The sequence below is a fragment of the Mobula birostris genome, chromosome X (genome assembly GCF_030028105.1).
Source record: "Mobula birostris isolate sMobBir1 chromosome X, sMobBir1.hap1, whole genome shotgun sequence".
NCBI lineage: Eukaryota > Metazoa > Chordata > Chondrichthyes > Myliobatiformes > Myliobatidae > Mobula > Mobula birostris.
The window spans coordinates 13,579,701-13,603,408 of NC_092402.1; the positions used below are offsets into that span (position 1 = coordinate 13,579,701).

Here is a 23,708-nt window from a genome sequence, read left to right on the forward strand (position 1 = left end):
TTAAAATAGAACTTTTTGGCCGCAATGAGCAAAGGTATGTTTGGAGAAAAAAGGGTGCAGAATTTCATGAAAAGAACACCTCTCCAACTGTTAAGCACGGGGGTGGGTTGATCATGCTTTGGGCTTGTGTTGCAGCCAGTGGCACGGGGAGCATTTCACTGGTAGAGGGAAGAATGAATTCAATTAAATACCAACAAATTCTGGAAGCAAACATCACACCGTCTGTTAAAAGCTGAAGATGAAAAGAGGATGGCTTCTACAACAGGATAATGATCCTAAACACACCTCAAAATCCACAATGGACTACCTCAAGAGGCGCAAGCTGAAGGTTTTGCCATGGCCCTCACAGTCCCCTGACCTAAACATCATCAAAAATCTGTGGCTAGACCTCAAAAGAGCAGTGCATGCAAGACGGCCCAGGAATCTCACTGAACTCGAAGCCTTTTGCAAGAAGAATGGGTGAAAATTCCCCCAAACAAGAATTGAAAGACTCTTAGCTGGCTACAGAAAGTGCTTACAAGCTGTGATACTTGCCAAAGGGGGTGTTACTAAATACTGACCATGCAGGGTGCCTAAACTTTTGCTTCGGGCCATTTTCCTTTTTTGTTATTTTGAAACTCTAAAAGATGGAAATAAAAAAGTAATCTTGCTTAAATATTAAAGAAATGTGTCATCTTTAACTTTATTCCTTTTGGAAATCCGGTCATCTTTTATTCAATTAGCTGTTCAAAAGTAACAGAAATTTTGACCGGGGTGCCCTAACATTTGCATGCCACTGTAGCTGTGTTGGTGCAGCGGTCCCCAATCACCGGGCCGCAAAGCATGTGCTACTGGGCCGCCAGGAAGCGATATGATTTGGCGATACGAGTCAGCTTCACCTTTCCTCATTCCCTGTCACACCCACTGTTGAACACCGCCACCCTTCCCCCCAGTCGGCCGGTCCGCAAGAATATTGTTAATATTAAACCGGTCCGTGGTGCAAAAATGGTTGGGGACCCCTGTGTTGGTGAACAGGATGGTGTAAGTTAAGAAAACATAATTTTGGATAATCTCAGCCTTATAAAAAGAGTTGGCTAGCCAAGAAGAACATTACAAAGACTTGGAAGAGGATTGAATAGTGGGTGAACTGAGTCAAGATCTGTGTAGGATACTGCCATGATAACGAGCTGACTCAGTGATGGGCATGTATGATAAAACCATGTTTGGCTTCTTTTTTATCTGTTACAGCCCTGCAAATAATAAATCTGATTCTTCTCCGAAAGGATCACGTCACCATGGCATCCGACGACCGCGATCTCCCAAACAAGATAATACAAACAAAGGTAAATCTCTTAACACCGTTTTGTATCACTGCTCAGCCACTGCAAAGGCTATGGGCTCTCTGGTTTGTCGAAGGTGCTTACTGTTGTTAATGGCCGAGGAGATATTTTCTGCCACTGCCTTCAGCAGCTGGTTACGATGCCAGCGGTAGCGTCCTTCTCCCAGGGCTTTTGGGAGCTGGTGAGGATGTGTTTCAGGGTCCCTCTACCAGTGCAGAGAGGACATGTATACTTCTTATTGTAATTTATAGCTTTTATTATTATGTATTGTAATGACTACTGCCGTAAGACAACACATTTCACAACATAAGCCAGTGTTATGAAACCTGATTTTGGTTTTTCATACCAGTCCATGATGTAACCAGGTAGTATAATCTCCATTCTGCATCTATAGAAGTTGTCAAAGGCTTACCAGTATGGTGCCAGCGATATATGATGACGTTTTGCGGGCAGCTCATAAAGCTACCAGAGATACTTTTACAATTTAGAGTAGGTCTGTATCTTTATCTTAAGGTCTTTAAGTGAGGAGATATGGTTCCAGTCACAAACAAGAGAAAATCTGCAGACGCTGGAAATCCAAGCAACACACACAAAATGCTGGAGGAACTCATACCATCAGGTTGGAGGCTACCCAGATGGAATATAAGGTGTTGTTCCTCCAACCTGCGTGTGGCGTCATTGCGACAGTAGAGGAGGCCATGGACTGACATTTCGGAATGGAATTGGGAAGTGGAATTACAATGGGTGGAACTGAGAGATCCCGCTTTTTCTGGTGGATGGGGCACAGGTGCTCGGCGAAGCAGTCTCCCAATCTACGTCAGGTCTCACCAATATACAAGAGGCCACACCTGGAGCACCGGACCAATAGATGTCCCTAACAGACTCACAGGTGAAGTATCGCCTCACCTGGAAGGACTGTTTGGGCCCTGAATGGTAGTGAGGGAGGAGGAGGAGGAGCAGGTGTGGCTCTTGTTCCGCTTGCAAGGATAAGTACCAGGAGGGAGATCAGTGGGGATGAATGGACAAGGGAGTCGCATAGGGAGTGATCCCTGTGGAAAGCAGAAGGTGAGGGGAGGGAAAGATGTGCTTGGTCGTGGGATCACGTTGGAGTTGGCAGAAGTTACAGAGAATTATGTGCTGGATATGGAAGCTGATGGGACCCTATCCCTGGTGGGGTAGCGGCAGGATGGGGTGAGGGCAGACATGCACGAAATGGAAGAGATGTTGGTGATGGAGGAAGGAAAGCCCCTTTCTTTGAAGAAGGAGGGCATCTCCCTAGTTCTGGAATGAAAAGTCTCATCCTGAGAACAGATGCAGTGGAGACGAAGGAATTGAGAGAAGGGGATGGCATTTTCACAAGTAACAGAGTGTAGTTCCAACCCGGAATTAATGAGTGAACCAGAGGGCAGTTTTGTTTCAAAAGGAATTGCACTTCCAAACAGATAGCAATGAGAAAGGTAAATTGGAAGAATGCTGTTGCAGTATAGTCTGCTCCTACATTAAGGCTTGGCAGCCGTTCTCCCAGACTTCAGGTACAGAGCACATAAAAAGTGAAAAATTGTTGCCCAAGAATACCTTTTACTTCTTGCAGCAGTTGGTAAAATTCCATCTTCAGTACAGTATGTTGTGTCCTGGTGCAATTCTACGTAGCTATCATATGGCTTGAAGCAGCATCCTCTCACAACATATGAAAACTACAGCGAACTGTCAGGTCAGCAGAAAAGGTCGCTGGCTGCAGTCTACCATCACTGCAGGACTTCTATGTGTCCAGAACAAAGAAACAGGCAGGAAAAATCATTGCGGACACTACACTCACTGCAAACTGCCTTTTCCAAAAGCTCCCTTACGGAAAGTGCTATAGGACTATTCAGACAAAATCATCATGCCATCTTAAAAGTTTCTACCACCAGTTATTTAATCTGATCAACTATTTTATTTAAACCCCCCACACACACTACTCTATTAACCACCCCCCCGTCACTGCACTGCACTATAAGTACTTTAAACCAGCGTTTATAATGCAGTTTACATTGTAAATACATGTTGATGTTCATGTCGAGTCACAGAAAAGTATATCACAAAATGGCCCTTTGGCCCATCTAGTCCATGCCAAACCATCAAAACTGCTTACTCCCATCGACCTGCACAGGGACCGTAGCCCACGACACCCGTACCATCCATGTACCTTTGTATTTCTGCACATTTTATTCCAACTTTTACATTTACTACTAGCTTTATTTTATGTAGTTCTTTATTCTTTTTAATTGTTGAATGCTGTTGCTTTTTGTTGCATGTCGCACCCTGACCGACATACCAGAGCAAATTCCTAATACATGTGAATATACTGTATATGGTAAATAAAGTTTATCCTTGATCCTTAAGTAAATTGTAAATATAGAAATCTTTAATTTGCAATTATTTTAAGTAAAAGAAATGTATAACTGAGCTTGGGGGATGCATTTATTTGTTTGTCCTCTTTCATTCTGGAAATTATTTAAAATGAATACATGTTGGCACTGGAGTGCTACTTGCCTGATTAAGGACTGGACACCAGTATGTCTATGTTAGAGCAGGGTGTGTTGGACATCAGGCAAATTGAAGACTAGATTAGTTATGCTCTTTCAATAATTTCCCCCATTAGTATTGGGATTAAAGATTAGAGGGCACAATACCATCAGAGTTATCCAGAGCTGGCAGTATGCTCTGTTTTTTATCTAACTAGCAGTGTCAACACTCCCCTGAACTGCAAGGTGACTGCTTTCTGACCCCCACCACCCAGACCATGCTCTCTTCTCGCTCATGCTATCAGGCAGGAGGTACTGGAATCTTAGGTCCCATACCAGCAGGTTCAGGAACAGTTATTACCCCTCAACCATCATGCTCCTGAAACAGAGGGGATCATTTCAATCACCACTACTCTGAACTGATTCAACGACCCACAGACTCACTTTCAAGGACTCTACAATACATGTTCTCAATATTATTTTTTTTATTTGCACAGTTTGTGTTCTTTTGCACATTGTTTGTTTGTCAGTCTTTGGTTTCTAACTGCATCACTGTCTGGTATGCACTGCACAGGATTGAAATAAACTACAAAAAATTTAAACATATTCAGCGCCAAAATGGGCAAGACCCTCCCCGGCATCCAGGACATATTCAAGAAGCGAGGCCTCGAAAAGGTGGCGTCCTTCATTAAGGGGCCCCATCACCCAGGACATGCCCTGGTCTCATTTCTACCATCAGGGAGGAGGTACAAGAGCCTGAAGACACACACTCAACGATTCAGGAGCAGCTTCGTCCCCTCTGCCATATGATTTCTGAATGGACATGGAACCCATGAACACTACATTACTATTTTTTCTTTTCTCTTTTTGCATAACTTATTTAATTTAACTTTTAATATATATACTTCTTATACACTTCTTACTGTACTTTACAGTTTTCATTATTATGTATTGCAATGTACTGCTGTCACTTAACAACAAATTTCACGACATATGCCAGTGATATTCAACCTGATTCTTATTCTGATTCTCATTTGCCTGTATATGTATAGTTCTTCGTTAATTCTATTGTATTTCTTTACTTTCTTTAAATGCCTGCAAGAAAATGAATCCTAAGGTAGTATATGGTATCATATACATACATGATAATATACTCACTTTGAACTTCGAATGTATCCTGCAGATAGGTAGCAAAGGTGCCTAGTCCTGTTTTTTATGTTCCAAAACCCCGTGTTCTGACTTCTCAGGCTGGTGGCATGTCTTGCACCTGTGGCTTCCTAACATGTGGAATGTGTCGTGAAGTTCCTACGTGGTGCCCAGTGGGCACACCGTACATCTGAAGGGTCTTGCCATGCCTCTGTTTAGTAGTTTAGACATGCCCTCTTTGTGTGACTGCTATTTCAGGAGGTGGTAGTGGAGCCTGAAAACCTATACTCAATGTTTTAAAAACAGTTTCTTCTCCTCCATCTCATCAGATTTCTGAGTGGTCTACAAATCCATAAACACTGCCTCATTATTTATCTTTTGCACGTTTTATTTAGTTTGTAACATAATTTTTATGTCTCGTATTGTATTACTGCTGCAAAGGAACAGTTTTATGACATTAGGTCAATTATTTTAAACCTAATTCTGATGCTAAGTAGAAGCTAGATCAGCAACTCTTACCCTCACTGCACCAAGAACAACACCAAGAGGTTCAATTGTCTAAACAACAACTGAACCTCTTGACAATGTCTACATACTTTTATACATTGAGTTGCTGCCACATGATTGGCTGATTAGATATTTGCATTAATGAGTAGGTGAACAGGACTCCCTAATGAAGTGGTGACTGAGTGTACATAATCAAGGACTGACAAACAACCAATGTGCAAAAGAAGACAAATTATGCAAATAAAAAGTAAATAATAGCAAGAATTTGAGTTGTAGAGTCCTTGAAAGTGAGTCTGTAGGTTGTGGAATCAGTTCAACCAGGAACCAAGAACTTCAGCTCACCAAGAAAATCATTTGCCTCATTGACTTTTATGTCAGTTCCAGTTGAGAAATTCAGTCAGTCTTACTCCTTTGCTCTTTCCCCACAGTCCTGCAAATTGTTTTCTTCAGAATATTTTAAAGTAGATGCATGAATTCCTATCCTTCAAGAGCCCCTGCTTCACAGATTCAACTTTTCAAACTTACTGTGGTTGAGTGAGCTTCCTGAGTCAACAATTCATATTCTAATCAGAGAAACAATCTCCATTGCAGAATTCAATACAGTCTGTTCCTTTTCACCCAGATTATGTTGTCAGTGCTCATAATGCAGTGCAAAATTATTAACCTTTGCCATAGAATAAAGAATGTTGAACTGATTCCACAACCTACAGACTCACTTGCAAGGACTCTAAAACGCAAATTTTCACTATTATTTACTTTTTATTTGCATAATTTGTCATCTTTTCCACATTGGTTGTTTGTCAGTCCTTGATTATGTACACTCAGTGGCCACTTTACTGTATTAGGAACTCCTGTTCACCTGCTCATTAATGCAAATATCTAATCAGCCAATCATGTGGCAGCAACTCAATGCATAAAGCATGCAGACATGGTCAAGAGGCTCAGTTGTTGTTCAGACCAAACATCAGAATGGGGAAGAAATGTGATCTACGTGACTTTGACTGTGGAATGATTGTTGGTGCCAGACAGGATGGTTTAAGTATGTCAGAAACTGCTGATCTCCTGGGATTTTCATGCACAATAGTCTCTAATAGAGTTTACAGAGAATGGTGTGAAAAGCAAAAAAGAAACAAATATGGCAGTTCTGTGCATGAAAATGTCTTGTAATGTGAGAAGCCAGAGGAGAATGGCCAGACTGGTTCAAGCTGACAGGAAGGTGACAGTAACTCAAATAACCACATGTTACAACAGTGACATGCAGAAGAACATCTCTGAATGCACAACACGTCAAACCTTGACTACAGCTGAAGATCACGAACATACATTTAGTGGCCACTGTATTAGGTCCAGGTGGTACTTCATAAAGTGGCCACTGAGTGTATAGCTTTTCATAATTTTTATTGTATTTCTTTATTTTCTGGTAAAAGCCTGCAAGAAAACGAATCCCAAGGTAGTATATGATGACATATGTGTACTTTGCTGATAATTTACTTTGACTCAGTTTTGCTGAAAATAGCAATCAGAGGAAATGTTTTCATTGCGTTTGTAATGTTCTGAATACATGGTGATAAGAAGATATCATATTTTTTCAGAATGCCATCCCTGCCCCGGCACTCCTTCTCTGTCATCTGTCCCATACCCCTCCCATGGCGCTCCACCCTCCCCATTCGCAACATCCTTTGTTCCTGCCAGATTTATAAACTCGTTCTCCACTCAACATTGACAAATACAATACTGTGCAAAGGTATTAGGTACCCTAGCTATTTATATATACCTAAGACTTTTGCACAGTGCTGTAGTTCCAGGTGACTCAATCTCCCTTCATAGGCTAACCCCCTCATTTCTGGAATCAAACTGGTGAACCTCCTCAGTACTGCCTCTAAATCCAGTATACCTTTTCTCAAGTGAGGAGACCAGAACTGCACATAATACTGCAGGTGCAGCCTCACTAGTATTCTGTAGTTACAGTATAACTTTATTTCTTTAAATTCAAAACCTCTAGCAGTAAAAACCATCTTTTCATTTGCCTTCTTGATAGCACCTTGTACCTGCAAAACAATCTTTTACGATTTATAATGCAGTCCTTCACCTTAGTAACTAATCCCGTCAAATCAGGAGATCTGACTGACTGAAGGATGATAACTTACTGGGTTATTTGATCTGCTGTTTATCACGAGATGTTTAGAAATTCAGAGGGATTTCTGGAATATAACATTGTTGAAAATATATTTTTAAAAGCAATTCAACCATGAAATAATTGCAAAGAAAAGGAGTACTTTGTTATCCTGTGCAGATAATAACTGAACTACCCCATAAAAAATATGAAAATAGTATAAGTAGGAGGGACGACTTCCAGGTCACCAAGAGAATGGCAGCGTAGGAAAAGGTCTCTCGACAAAAAAGAACGTAAACTGCCCCAAAGTCGAAATTAGACAAGTATTTAGTATTGTATAACTATATCAATAAAAGGGGCAAGGATGGAATCTAAGTACAAGAATAAAAAGTCCACTCAGAAGGCTGATAAATATAAAAAGACGCAGCAAGACGAGGGGCCTAGCTCCCCCACGGCTAACCAGGACGGAGATAATACTTTATACTTTATTGTCGCCAAACAATTGATTCTAGAACGTACAATCATCACGGCAATATTTGATTCTGCACTTCCTGCTCCCTGGATTACAAATCGATAGTAAATATTAAAAACTTAGATTATAAATCATAAATAGAAAAGGGAAAGTAAGGTAGTGCAAAAAAGAAACCGAGAGGCAGGTCCAGATATTTGGAGGGTACGGCCCAGATCCGGGTCAGGATCCGTTCAGCAGTCTTATCACAGTTGGAAAGAAGCTGTTCCCAAATCTGGCTGTACGAGTCTTCAAGCTCCTGAGCCTTCTCCCGGAGGGAAGAGGGATAATGTGGAAGAATCGGTGAATCTGACTTTGATTCTTAGAGAGATTCATGATTTCCGACAAGATATCAACAAACAGCTGGAAGATATTAAAGGAGAAATAGGAAAAACTAATCTGAGGTTAGATGAAGCCGAAGCAAGGATTGTAGGGACTGAGGAGAGGCTGCAAAATGCAGAGGAAGTGATTGAAATGCTGAAGCTATGACAGCAGCTCCAGTGGAAGTTAATAGACCAAGAAGGCCGCTCAAGAAGGGAAAATGTGAGGATCTACGGAGTTCCCGAAGGAACTGAAGGTAAACCCAGATTCGTGATTCCCTTCGTGGAGAAGCTGCTTAGAGAGAACCGGATGGACGATTTGCAAAAGACCTACAGATAGAAAGGGCCCACCGCGCGTTAGCACCGCAGGCCACGGCAGGCGTCCAGCCCAAATCGATTTTAGTCAGATTTTTCAGTTACAGAACGAAGGAAGAAGTGCTTAAACTGGCATGGCAAAAGAAAGGCTTTATGTGGAACAACTGTAAAATCAGTTTAGACCACGATTACGCACCGGGGATTCTTGCCAGACGGAAGGAATACGCGGAAACACGGAGGGTCCTGAAGGAAAACAACATCAGATTTCAGACCTTCTATGCAGCTCGGCTAAGAGTCTTTTATGATGAAGGGACAAAAACCTATGCTACAGTGGAAGAGGCAACGTCCAACCTAGCGGACCGGGGACTACCCATAAAAGTTGTCACCCAACTGGAGTCGTTACTGGAGAAGATTCGGCGGTGGTCATGGCAGCCAGTGCAGCGAGGACACTCCACTCGAACCAGAGTGTCAAACTATAAGGAAAAGCCTCCAGTATTCAGACGTGAACGTACAGAGAGTGTAGAATAATGGAGAAATGTCTGAAAAGAATAAATTGTACTTAAAGGTAAAATGAAAGCTGGTAATTGAAAATAATCTAGATGGAATAACTTGAATGATAGCAATATGGTCGAGACATAAAAAGCAGAGAACTCTCTATGATTATTCACACTGCGGAGGGCCCTCTAACAAAGACTGGAGATAGGGGTTATCCCTCTGAACTGAGGCAGGTCAGTGTTCAGGCCTCACTGTTGGAAGTCAGGGAAATTTTTCAAATGTTCTGTGTTCAAAAATGCCTGGGGTTTGGTTTTATGTTCTGGTTTACTGTTGAGAAGGGATTGCTTACTGTTGGTTCAGAAAAGGAGAGTGTTTTTTTTCTATTAGCTAAAAATGCAAATTGAACTGGTAAAAATAATTTCCTATAATGTGAACAAGGTTTTGAATCCAATTAAGAGAAATAAGATTATGTCTAAATTGAAAAAAGAGAGCACTATTAGAGTATACACTATTAGAATCAGAATCAGCTTTAATATCACTCGCATAAGTTGCAGAATTTGTTGTTCTGCGGTACCAGTACATTCCAATACATAATAATAAAAACTATAAATTACAATAAGAAGTATACGTACAAAAAAAAGAAAATTAAATTAAATAAGTAGTGCAACACGAGAGGCAAACAACAATAGGCAATGTTCATGGGTTCAATGTCCATTTAGAAATCTGATGGCAGAGGGGAAGAAGCTGTTCCTGAATCATTGAGGAATCATTGAGTGTTTGCCTTCAGGCTCCTGTGCCTCCTCCCTAATGGTAGCAATGAGATGAAGGCATGCTCTGGGTGATGGGGGTCCTTAGTGAAGAATGCCACCTTTTTGAGGCATCGCATTTCAAAGATGTCATGGATGCTGGGGAGACTGGTGTTTTCTGTAGCTTTTTCCGATCCTACGCAGTGGCCCCTCCATACCATGGTGATGCAACCAGTTACAATGCTTCCCACGGTATACCTGTAAAAATTTGTAAGTGCCTTTGGTGATATATTAATTCTCCTCAAACTCCATATGAAATTACCCAACAACAGTGCAGGGGGACGAACACTAGAACTGTAGTGCTTGAAAGAAATGCTCACCATACTTTTTTCAAATGCAGTTAGGAATCTCACGACCAGACTATGTAACAGTTTCTTCCCCCAAGCCATCAGACTCCTCAATACCCAGAGCCTGGCTTGACACCAACCTACTGCCCTCTACTGTGCCTACTGTCTTGTTTATTATTTATTATTATTTGTTGTAGTGCCTGCACTGTTTTGTGCACTTTATGCAGTCCTGGATAGGTCTGTAGTCTAGTGTAGTTTTTGTGTTTTTTCTTATGTAGTTCAGTGTAGTTTTTGTATTGTTTCGTGTAGCAGCAGGGTCCTGGAAAACATGGTCTCATTTTTACTATGTTCTGTACCAGCAGTTATGGTTGAAATGACAATAAAAAGCGACTTGACTTGACTTGACTTGAATAGGAAATAAACACTGGTATTGCCAGCAGAAAAAGATAAAGATTTTAAAAGATTAACTTCATTTGAAGCATCAAAGTATGCAGTGAAGTCCATTGTTTTGTGTCAACCACCAAAGCAGACAGAGTATGTGCTGGGGGCAGCCCACAACTGCTGCTATGCTCCCTGTGCCAATGCAGCATGCCTACAACTCAATAATCCTAACCCTAACCAGACATTTTTGAAATGTGGGCAGCATGGTAGCATAGTGATTAGAATGACGATTTACCTGCGTTCATTTCCTGCTGCTGTCTGTAAGGAGCCTGTTCATTCTTCCCATGACCACATGGGTTCCCTCCGGGTGCTCCAGTTTCCACTCACATACCAGTTGGTGGGTTAGTTAGTCATTATAAATTGTCCTGTGATCAGGTTAGGGTTAAATCGGGTGTTGCTCGATGCAAGGACCTATTCCACACTGTATCTCAATCAGTTAGTCAATCAATAAATCAGTAAATCTAACCCCGAGAACCAGAGGATACCCACGAGGTCATGGGGAGAACGTACAAACTCCAAAAGACAGCCGCGGGAATTGAATGATGTATTATGGATAAATTAACCCTTTGATGTCTGTTTATTTTTCCAGATGAATGTAGCCCTCCTAAAGACAAGACCTCGTGGTTGAACATAATGAAGAAGACTAAAAAAAATGTTTCTGGAGCAGCTTTTGGTGTTCGTCTAGAGGAATGCCAGCCTGGTGTAACTAACAAGGTACCTGTTGTGTTCTTTCCATTAGAAGCTTGAAAGTATGTTTGTATGTAGCTTTAAAACATGATACAGATCAGTGAATTTTACTTCAATTGATTCTTATTCAAATTCAGCCCTCTTCCAACTTCCCTGTCTCCTAATCCATATTTCCATCTGTCTGTCATTTAAGACATTTCTGAAATCTACTATTACTATTGGGACGATATATACCCTGTTCATGTTCCAAAGTCTTTCAAATTCCTGTTTTAATTCAGCATATTTCTGGTGTTTTCAATGGTTCAATTGTTTCATTTAATATCAGAGAATGTGTACAGTATACAACCCGAAATTCTTACTCTTCACAGACATCCACAAAACAGAAGAGAAAACCCCAAAGAGTGAATGACAAAATAACATTAGAACCTTAAAGCCCCCTCCCCCCTCCCACGCACAAGCAGTAGAAAAGCATCAACCCTCCCTCTTCCCCCTCCCCCCGCCTCAGCAAAAGCATCTGTCCCCCCGCTATGCAAGCAATAGCAAAGTGCGCCCCCCCCCCAAAGAGGCCATGATCTAGAGTCCATCAAAAAATTGGTGCTCATCCCAACAGTTTGACACTCACAGGCGAGGGAGAGAGAGGTATCACTCCTGCCACAGCAAGAGTTGATTTCTGTAAGTTATATGTGTTTGGAATGGCTGTATCTATTACGTAAGTTGTTTGTGCTTGTTTATCCTGTATTATTATTAGTTTTTTTTTGTATTTGCTTTTTGTTTGTCTTCCTTTGCACATTGGCAGTTTGTCCATCTTTGTGTGTAGTTTTCCATTGATTCTATTGTGTTCTACTGTGCATGCCAGTAAGAAAGTGAACCTGAAGGTAGTTTATCGTGACATATACGTACTTTAATAATAAATTTACTTAAATTTTTGAACTTAAGTCAGCCAAGATAGAATGGTGGAGCAGACTGTATGGGCCAAAGAGCCTAATTGTGCCCCTATGTCTTATGGTCTCTCCTTATATCTTTTGGAATATACTTACTTACTACCCGTTATGCTATTGCCATTTAGGGCAGCAATGAAGGTCCTCCATCTCTGGCGGTGTTCAGAGCTTCCTTCTTTGTGCCAGTAACTTCCTCTCGGCTTTCACTTCTGGCAGCCATATAAGTTCTGGGTGGAGACTCAGGAATACCGTCGCACTCAGATATAGAAAGATTCTTCGTTGCTGTTTCCGTAACAATTTTGTTTGACCAGTCAAGGTTGATAGCCATGAGCTAAACCCCTGAACCTGGAGGACTGGTGGACCACTCGTAGTCTAGCCTCTATCCTTTTGACCTTTTTGGCATGGGTGACTCGACCAAGAGCCAAAGCTCATGCAGTACAGTCTATTCCAAATCTTTTTACATAAAGATGCTATAAAATGCCTTGGGGGTAATTTTTTTGCACTGTTTGAATATGTAAATGGATGTTTTCCTGTCTTCTGAAGAAATGTTTCACCTGTTTTATATTTGTTTTACAGTTAAATATTGGAATATATTATTTGCACGTTGACCAGATATTGACATATGTGTTTGTTTTTCAGTTTATTCCATTGATTGTGGAAATATGTTGTAAGCTGGTGGAGGAGAAGGGATTGGAGTACACAGGAATCTACAGGGTACCAGGGAACAATGCCATGGTCTCCAGCCTACAGGAGCAACTGAATAAGGGAATGACTGATCTAAATACCTCAGATGAAGTAAGCCTCCAGTTATTTGAATTATGAGAATTTTGTTTTGCAATAAAGTATTTGAAAGATATCTTGAATTTTTGATAGGATTATTTGGAGAGTTCATCCAGTCTCCTGCAACAATTTTAAGGCAAGGCGAACAAGAGCCTTGGCCTTTTTAACAAGTGGTTTGGAAGAAACATTGGATTTGATGGCTCACAAAGTCAACTTTGCTCCTTTGCCTTGACTTTGCCACAGAATTCATAGCTCATCATTAACTATAGGAATCTGTATTGAAGTTGAGTCCTCTCTGGCCCCTGACATGAGATAACTGTGTCTTTTACAGAAATGGCAGGACCTGAACGTGATCAGTAGTTTGCTTAAACTGTTCTTTCGAAAGCTTCCTCAGCCTCTCTTCACAGATGGTGAGTAAAATGACTTAATAATTCATTGGATGTGGTGTGAGGAGGTGAATCACATGTAATGCGGTGACATTTTATAACTATAGTTCACTCTATATTTTGACTCTATTTACAGTCATAGAAAAGTATAACACTGAAACAGGCCCACTTAAACTGCCTCGTCCCATCAACCTGCACCATAGCCCCCCATACCCCCACCATCCATGTATGTACTTAAACTTCTCTGAAATGTTGAAATTGAGCTTGCATGCACCACTTGCACTGGCAACTCATTCTGCACTCTCATGACCCTCTGAGTGAAGAGGTGTACCCTTATGTTCCCCTTAAATTTTTCACCGTCACCCTTAACCCATGGGCTCTCGTTGTAGTCCCACCCAATCTCAGTGGAAAAAATCTACTTGCATTGACCCTAACTAAACCCCTTATAATTTTGTTTATGAGAAATTTAGACATGTACATGCATGGGAGGGATATGGAGGGCTATGGTCTGGGTGCAGATCAATGCAACTAGGTAGAATAATAGTTTGGCACGGACTAGATGAGCTGAAGGACCTGCTTCTGTGCTGTAGTGTTCAATGACTTCATGACTCTAACTCATATTAAATTACTGTGAAAATTCCCCATATTGGGAAATCCTGAACTTCTATAATAACAATTTATAAGCATTTTATAAAATTCTCATAAAAAAGTAAGGAAGCCTTTAGGGTTATTGGTGTCTTTTCACATCCACTGCCTTGCCTTTATCAGCTTTCTAGGTAACTTCCTCGAAAAGCTATAAGAATGGTTAGACACAATTTAACACGCACAAAGCTGTTGAGACTATCCCTAATCAACCCCTACCTATCCAAATACTTACATATCCAGTCCCTTAGAATGCTTTCCAATAACTTTCCCACTACTGATGTCAGTCTCACTGGTCTGTAGTTTCCTGGCTTATTCTTTGAGCCTTTCTTAAACAACTGAACAATGTTAGCTATTCTGTAATCCTCTGGCACCTGAACTGTCGCTAAGGATGTTTAAAATATCTCTGCGAGGGCCCCTGCAATTTATGCAGTAGGCTCCCACGGGGTTCAAGGGTACATTTGGTCAAACCATGGGGATTTATCCACCCTAATTTGCCTCAAGGCAGCAAACACCTCCTCCTCTGTAATCTGTATACAGTCGGTGACTTCACCGCTGCTTTGCCTCACTTCTATAGACTCTGTGCGCCAAGTAAACACAGCTACAAAAATTCCATATATGATCTGCCCCATCTCTTTTGGCTCCACACATAGGTTACCACTCTGATCTTCCAGAGGATCAATTTTGTCCCTTGCTATCTTTTTGCTCTTAATATATCCATAGAAGCCCTTAGGATTCTCCTTCACCTCATCTGCTGCAGTAACCTCATGTCTTCTTTCAGTTCTCCTGATTTCCTTAAGTGTTCTCTTGCATTTCTTATACTTCTAAAGTACCTCGTTTGTTCCCACCTGCCAATACCTGCTATGCACCTCCTTCTTTTTCTTAATCAGGGCCTCAATATCTCTCAAAAACCAAAGTTTCTTAAACCTGTTATCTTTACCTTTTATTCTGACAAGCACATACAAGCTTTGTACTCTCAAAATTTCACTTTTGAAGGCCACTCATTTACCAAGTACACCTTTGTCAGAAAATAGCCTGTCCCAATTCACACTTGCCAGATCCTTTCTGATACCATCAAAATCGGCCTTTTTCCAATTTAAAATCTTAACTCGAGGACCAGACCTATCCTTTTCCATAATTACCTTGAAACTAATGGCATTATATTCACTAGATGCAAAGTATCTGGCCAAGTCATTGGGTGTACTTAAGGCAGAGATAGATAGGTTCTTGATTAGCCAGGGCATCAAAGGGTATGGGGTGAAGACAAGGGAGTGGGGATGACTGGAAGAATTGGATCAGCCCACGATTGAATGGCAGAGCAGACTCGATGGGCCAAATGGCCTACTTCTGCTCCTATATCTTATGGTCTTTTGATTCCTGACTTTATATGTAGGTTTGACCTCTTTTTCCACAACAACTCCATTATCTGCTCTGGCGCTCTGGTTCCCTTCCCTGTAACTCTAGTTTAAATCCCCCCATGCAGCACTAGCAAACTTCCTGCTAGGATATTAGTGCCTCTCCAGTTCAGGCGCAAACCTTCCCTTCTGTATGGGTCCTACCTACTCTGGAAGAGAGCACAAAACCTTCCCTCCTGCACCATCTCCTTAGCTGTGTGTTATCTCCTATTTCTGCCCTTACTAGCACGTGACACAGGTAGCAATCCTGAGATTACAACTCTGGAACTCCTGTCCTTTACCTTAGCACCTAACTCCTTGAACTCACCTTGCAGGACCTCATCACCCATCATATCCATGACATTGGTCCTGATGTTGACCCTGACCTCTGGCTGCTCACCCTCCCACTTAAGAATGCTGAGGACTCTGGAGGTGACGTACCACACAGGAATCTTTTCTGTACCCCTAACCAGAAAATCTCCTATCATTACAGCTTACCTCTTCTCTCCCCTTCCCTTCTGATCACAGAGCCAGTATCGAAAGCAGTACACCTGATGTTGAAGGGAACGGCCATAGGGGTCATCTGAACTGGATGCCTCTCCGCTTTCCCCCTCCAAAATAAACAAAAGGAATCCTGGCTATTTTGTCAATTAGTTTTTGTTTTTTAAGAGTTGCCCCAAATAAGCGGCTGCCCTGATTAATTGATAGCCCAGTTAACCAGAATCCACAGTATGTACTGTATGAGTGTGTATATTTCTTACCGTAATTTATAGTGGTTTTATAAATATAGCACTGCACTGATAATTATCTGCATAGGTTTCTCTGCATATGTGCTTACTGTAGTCTCTGGAATCCCTTCGAATTCCTTGTCTCCCATTTATAAGCTGCCTGTTAGTGGCATTCAGAGCCCAGGCAAATTTCACTTGAGCCAGTAACTGCATTACAGATCACCACCAACTCTTTCAATCTCTTCATTGCTTCTGAGTAATCAAATAGTTAGTTTAACAGCCAGTTCTTCAATTAGACTTCTTTGGCATCCCAATGGATTAATGATATATTTCTTCCATTCAGGTTTTTTATAGGCTTTGCAGTGGCTGTTGATGCCAGTGTGGGACAGGACGTATTTGGTGGTCCGAGTGGACAGTAGTTCATGAACAGGTGTACTCCTTGCCTCTGTCCTCATTATAAAATCTGGCTTCCAATCAGTAATTGGACATAAGCTATCTATTTGTTCACGCTCGCAAGACTAATCCTCAGACTTCATTTGGCTACCACTGAATCCAACTCATATCCAAGTTTCTTGAAGATATTGTCATGTCTTAAATTCTATCTCCTTTTCCCTCCATCTCCACATATAAATAAATTAAATAAGTATTGCGAAGAGAGAGTGAGGGAGGCGGAATGGAACAAAGGGTGGCTGTGGAAGCCAAGTCATTGGGTATATTTAAAGTGGAGGTTCATAGGTTCTTGATTAGTAACGGCGTCAAAGGTTACAGGGAGAAGGCAGAAGAATGTCAAAGTCAAAGTAAAATTTATTATCAGAGTACATACATGTCACCACATAGAACCCTGAGATTCTTTCCCTGTGGGCATACTCAGCAATCTATAGAATAGTAACTGTAAACAGGATCAATGAAAGAGCAAGAGTATAGAAGACAACAAACTGTGCAAATACAAATATAAGTAAATAGCAATACATAACGAGGGCATGAAATAACAAGATAAAGAGTCCTTAAAGTGAGATCATTGGTCATCTATCTCAATAGATGAGTGTAGTTACCCTCTTTTGTTAAAGTGCCTGATGGTTGAGTGGTAGAATGGGGTTAAGTGGGATAATAAATCAGCCATGATGGAATGGTGGAGCAGACTTGATGGGCTGAGTGGCCTAATTCTGCTACTACGCCTTATGAAATTGACCTGAATTTTGAAGTCCAGAATCTCTGTTTCAGTAAAGTGGGCTGATTTCTTCAACAATCTAACTTGGTTATTAAAGAAGGATCTCAGCCTGAAACTTTGACTAGTTATTCATTTACATAGATGACGCCTGACTGGCTGAGTTCCTCCCGCATTTTGTGTGTGTTAACTTGTGTCTTATTGTTTCCTGTGCCCTGCAGACAAGTATAATGATTTCATTGAAGCCAACAGACTGGAAGATTCAGCAAAGAGACTTCAAACATTTAAGAAACTGGTAAGTTTTACAAGGTCGCATATCTAATACTCTGAATATATTCTAACTTCAAATAATCACTTTTGCATTCTCAGTTAATGCCAAAAATGACTTTATAGCAGATGTTGAAAATGAATTAAAAAAAACACATTTGTTCCTTGCTTATCATTTAAATCCATCTTTTAAATCTCCTCGTAACCTTAATTGCTGCAAGGAGAACAATCTACTGTATTTCCTCCTCTCTCCATGTAATGGAAGCATTGTAATCAATCACTTATACACATTCTCCGAAGATTTGACTTAATTTCAAAACAGAGATTTCTGCAGTCAAAGTCACTTAGATCACATTTCTTTCCCATTCTGATGTTTGGTCTGAACAACAATTGAACTTATTAACTACATCTGTATGGTTTTCCACATTGAGTTGCTGCCACATGATTGGCTGGTTAGATATTTGCATTAACAAGCAGGTGTAGAGGTGTACCTAATAAAGTGGCCACTGAATGTACTTTCTATATTCACAAGATTAAAGTAAATCCAAAACACAATAATCCCTTATTTCCTCTAACCTGTAAAATGGCCATGAACTGAAGCCCAAAATCTGTCAGATTATGCCTTTATAAAAGATTAGATTAAAGTTGTGGAATTAAATATTTTAGATCAAGTGCAAGTTGAAGTTTGCCATTCAGCCATGTACATGAATACAGCGAAAAGAAACAACGTCCCAAACGTGCAAAATGCAGTATCAACAGTCACACACAGCACGTATAGTACAGAGTTACGGTAGCAGAAAGTATACAGTCATAAAAAAATATATATACATTGCCCAAGTCCCTGTAGCTTTATGGTGCAGCTGCAGATAAACACAATCCAATTTATATTCCACCTAGTGAACACTGGAGGGCAGTGCCAACAAGAGGGGCCAGACCCCAACCCAGCACGGACTCCAGCCCTCTCCCACACTGGCTCCAGCATTTCTTTCCCAGTATTCCTGTAACATTAAAACGTAGTGAATGAACATGAAGATCCAGTTTTAAGCTAATACATCTTACATTATTTCAGCTTTGGAACTTGCCAGAGTATTATTTTGAAACACTGAAGTTCCTTACGGGCCATCTGAAGACTGTGGCAGATCACTCCGAAAAGAACAAGGTAACTCCTACTTTTTCAATCTGTAATATTAACTCTCTACCAGTGAGTAAACTACAAAAATAATCAAACTCAAAGTAAATTTATTATCAAAGTATACTACCCCGTGATTCATTTTTAGTAGGCATTCACAGGAAAATAAGGAAATACAATAGAATTTACAAAAAAAAGCTATGCACAAAGACTGTACATACATACTAATGAGAACACGGGTTGTAGAGTCCTTGAAAGTGATTCTATTAGATATGGAGTCAGTTCAAAAAATTCAAAGTTTGAAGTAAATTCATTATCAAAGTGTGTACAGTCATCATATACTACCCTGAGATTCATTTTCTTGCAGGCATTCACAGTGATATAAGTACAATAGAATCAATGAAAAACTGCACAAATCAAAGACTGACAAACAACTAGCGTGCAAAAGAAATCAAACTGTGCATACATAAAATAAAATAATTAATAAATAAGTACTCTCATATATACATACAAACACACTGAGAACATGAGTTGTAGAATCCTTGAAAGTGAGTCCATAGGTTGTAAAATCAGTTCAGCATTAAGGTCTGAGGCTAGAGTTTAAGTTTGAGAAGTTAGAGGTATGACAAGTGTAGGCAGGATTGTAGTTCAGGCAGTGGAATGCTCCTCCTGTGAGATGTGCTATTTCAGGGTTCCTAACGATCTCCCTGATGACTAAATCTGCAGGAAGTGCATCCAACTTCAGTTCCTGACTGACAAGGTCAAGGAACTAGAGCTGGAGTGGGATGTTCCCAGGAGGACCATCCGGGCGGCTGTAATCTTCATAGATGAGACTTTTACTGAGGTAGTCACACCCAGAGAGCAGGCTTCAAATAGTAGATGGGTGACCACCCAGAGAGGTAAGAGGAGTAAGCAGTCAGTGCAGGGTTCCTCTGTGGCCATTGCCCTCAGCAACTAGTATTCCCTTTGGATACCGCTGGTGGGGTGACCTATCAGGACACAGCAGCCAGGCAGGCCAGTGGCACTGTGGCTGGCTCTGAGGCTCATCATGGAAGGGGAAAGGAGACTCAATAGTTAAGGGGTAGACAGGAGATTCTGTGCCCGTGAAAGAGTTGCCAGGATGGTGCGTTGATTCCCAGGTGTTAGGGTCCAGGATATCTCAGAGTGGCTGCAGAAGATTCTCAGGAGGGAGGGTGAACACCCAGAGCCATGGTGCATATTGGCACCACTGACATAAGTGGAAAGGGGGAAGAACTCCTGCACAGTGATTACAGGAAGGTGGGGAAGAGCAGGACCTCCATCGTAGTAATCTCTGTATTACCCTCAATAACACGTGCTAGTCAGAGCAGGAGTAGGGTGATAGTACAGATGAATGAGTGGCTGAGGAAATGGTGTAGGGGACAGAGTTCGGTCTTCTGGATCTTTGGGGTCTCTTCTGGGGAAGGTTTGACCTGTACAAGTAGGACGAGTTACACCTGAACCCAAGGGGAACTAGTATCCCCCTTATCACATAGTGGTGCCAAGAAAACAACTTCTCCCTCAATGTCGAAAAAGCGAAGGAGTTGATTGCAGTTTACAGGAGGAACGGAGACAGGCTAGACCCTATTGACATCAATGGGACTGTAGTTGAGAGGGTGAGTAGTTTCAAGTTCCGTGTATACACATCACCAAGGATCTCACCTGGATTGTACATACTATCTGTGTGGTGAAAAAAGCACAACAGCACCTCTTTCACCTCAGAAGGCTGAAGAAGTTTGGCATGAGTCCCTAAATCCTCAGGACTTTCTACAGGGGCACCATCGAGAGCATCCTGACTAGCTGTGTCACCGCCTGGTACGGGAACTGTACTACCCTCAATCAGAGGGCACTGCAGAGAGTGGTGCGGACAGCCCAAAATGTCTGTGGATGTGAACTTTCCTCTATTCAGGACATTTACAGTTGCAGGTGCGTAAAAAACGGCCCAGAGGATTATCATGGACTCCAGCCACCCTGACCACAAACTGTTTCAGCTGCTACCATCTAGCAAATGGTACCGCAGCGTTAAGGCCAGGACCAACAGGCTCTGGGACAGCTTCTTTCACCAGGCCGTCCTATTTATCAATACACATTGATCTGATTGCATATCTGACTATACATACAAATATAGAATCTTAGTGCTTGGGCAATATCCTCCCACATTTCCCTTCCTTATTGCTTGTACATAGCAACAGACATGCAATGTAAAGATTTATACTCCCTCATGTTGTGAGATAATGTAAGAAATAAAATTCTTATTCTGATTCTAATATCCTTGTGGGTAGGTTCGCTAGAACCATTGGGGAGGGTTTAAACTAATTTGGCAGGGGGATGGGAACCAGAGTGATTAGGCTGAGGATTGGGCAGTTGGCATACAAGCACATGCAGTGTGTAGTGAGACTGTCAGGCAGGACAGGCAGATGATGGGGCAAAAATGCAGTCAGTGGAATGAGCTGTAGTGTAACAGGGAGGCAAAATCGAAAAGTGTGATGAGTACAGGACTGAAGTTGTTATATTTGAATGCACGCAGTTTATGGAATAAGGTGGCTGATCCTGTAGCACAGTTAGAGATTGGCAAGTATGATGTTGTGAGTATCAATGAGTTATAGCTGAAAGAAGATCATAGTTGGGAGCTTAACATCCAAGAATACACATTGTACCAATGTCAAGTCTTAGATGTGAAAGCTTCAGAATTTGGTTACATATTCTGCCTCTGACACTGTGGTGGAGGTAAAGACTGCAATTCTGAAAAGCAGAGGTTTTTGTGTTTTATGTTGTTTTGCCGAGCTTTGTGTCCGCACTATATTGGCATCGGAATGTGTGGCAACATTTGCAGACTCCCCCAGCTCATTCTTGCATATGTTGCTTGTTAAAGCAAAGAACACAATTTACTGTATGTTTTGATGTACATGTGATAAACCTGAATCTGAATGATGGCTATATGGAAAGTGTCAGGGAGTAGAACTAATTGGATAGCACTTCAGAGAACCAATCCAGGCAGGATGAGTGGAATAGCCTCCTCCTACTGTATTTCATTTTGAGAGTTATCTGTACTCACTAAACTCGCCTCTTGTTCACCGACCATGTTCAGAATCATGGACTGAAAGAGGTAAAGGAGCAAATGGATGTTATTTGTACAATATTTAGCTGTCTACTCTGAAGCTTCAATAAACACTCTTAATTTTTTATTAATTTGACCATAAATTTACTCATCATCCGTTACTCCTCTGAAAATGAATTTATTTTCCAATCTGTCATTGCCTTGTGTTCTCACCCTCTTAGATGGAACCGCGGAACTTGGCTTTGGTGTTTGGCCCAACCCTTGTCAGGACGTCAGAGGACAAAATGATTGACATGGTGACGCACATGCAAGATCGGTACAAAATAATTGAAACCTTAATACAACATGTAAGTTTAAAATTTTTCCTTGAATAAATTAGTGATTTATTGAGAAGAATAAACACCGATAAGAAGATGATAGACCATAAGATATAGAAGCAGAATTAGACCATTTGGCCAATCGAGTCTGCTCTGCCATTTCATCATGGCTGATCCATTTCCCTCTCAGCCCCAATCTCCTACCTTCTTCCTGTATCCCTTCAGGCCCTGACTAACCAAGAACCTATCAACCTCTGCCTAAAATATACCCAATGGATTGGCCTCCGCAGTTGCGTGTGGCAATGAATTCCACAGATTTGTCACAATCTGGCTAAAGAAATTCCTCCTCACCTCTGTTCTAAAGGGACATCCTTCTATTCTGATGATAGTCTTAAGGCTGATTTATACTTCTGCATCAAATCGATGCCGTAACCTATGCAAGTGGCCTACGTGCATTGTGAGCATTTATACTTGTGCGTTGGTGTGTCAGCATCGCTCTGCAATTCGCGCACGTCACACATGCGCACACAGCTGCCCGTGCAAGGCTTCGTGGTCATGGTAGTCTTTCTCGGGGTAAACAAGTTTAAAGCCAGCATCTTTTTTTGTAAAAGCAAAATGTGTGCTCCATAATTTTGGAGGTCTGTAAAGCTTTACGGAAAGCATTGCAGCCAGAGTCCCTTCCCTGCCCTTCTGTCGCCCAATGGGAAGCTATTGCAGCGTAGGAGGAAATGCGATGCTACCACGCGGACCAATCACAGCTGTTGCGGTCTGCGTTGCTGCTACGCATAGTTACATTTTGGGAGAGGTGCGTGTCAGGCTACGGCGTAGGGATCCGTGTAGGCACTGTATAGGGTTCGCAGCTACGGCGTCGATTTGACACAGAAGTATAAATCAGCCTTTAGACTCCTCCACCATAGGAAACATCCTCTCCACACACACTCTGTCAAGGGCTTTCAACATTTGGTAGGTTTCAGTGAAACCTTCCCTCGTTATTCTGAATTCCAGTGAGCACAGGCCCAGAGCCATCATATGACAAACCTTTTAATCCTGGAATAATTTTTGTGAACCTCCTTTGAACTTTCACCAGCACATCCTTTTGAAGAACGTTATCCTTTTTGATAAACGGCTCACAATACTCCAAGTAAAGCCTCACCGGTGCTTTATAAAGTCTTAAAATTACATCCTTGCTCTTATATTTCAGTCCTCTCAAAATGAATGCCAATATTGCATTTGCCTTCCTCACCACCAACTCAACCTGCAAATTAACCTTCAGGGAATCCTGCGCGAGGACTCCGAAGACCCTTTGCACTTCAGATTTTTGATCTTTTTCTCTGATAGTCTAGGCTTTTATTTCTTCTATCAAGGTGCATGACCATAACTTCCCAACAGATATTCTATCTGCCACTTCTTTGCCATTCTCCTAATCAGCCTAACTCCT

General features: G+C 41.5%; 1 protein-coding gene across 1 annotated transcript in view; it reads left to right on the top strand.

The window, feature by feature from the left end:
* LOC140191802 (rho GTPase-activating protein 23-like) overlaps positions 1-23,708 on the top strand; it is a 244,970-nt gene that overhangs the window by 183,411 nt on the left and 37,851 nt on the right. The window contains 7 exon segments of the mRNA XM_072249578.1: positions 1,228-1,322; positions 11,351-11,475; positions 13,026-13,181; positions 13,498-13,576; positions 17,703-17,776; positions 18,818-18,907; positions 22,175-22,300. Coding sequence (XP_072105679.1) covers positions 1,228-1,322; positions 11,351-11,475; positions 13,026-13,181; positions 13,498-13,576; positions 17,703-17,776; positions 18,818-18,907; positions 22,175-22,300 — 745 coding nt within the window.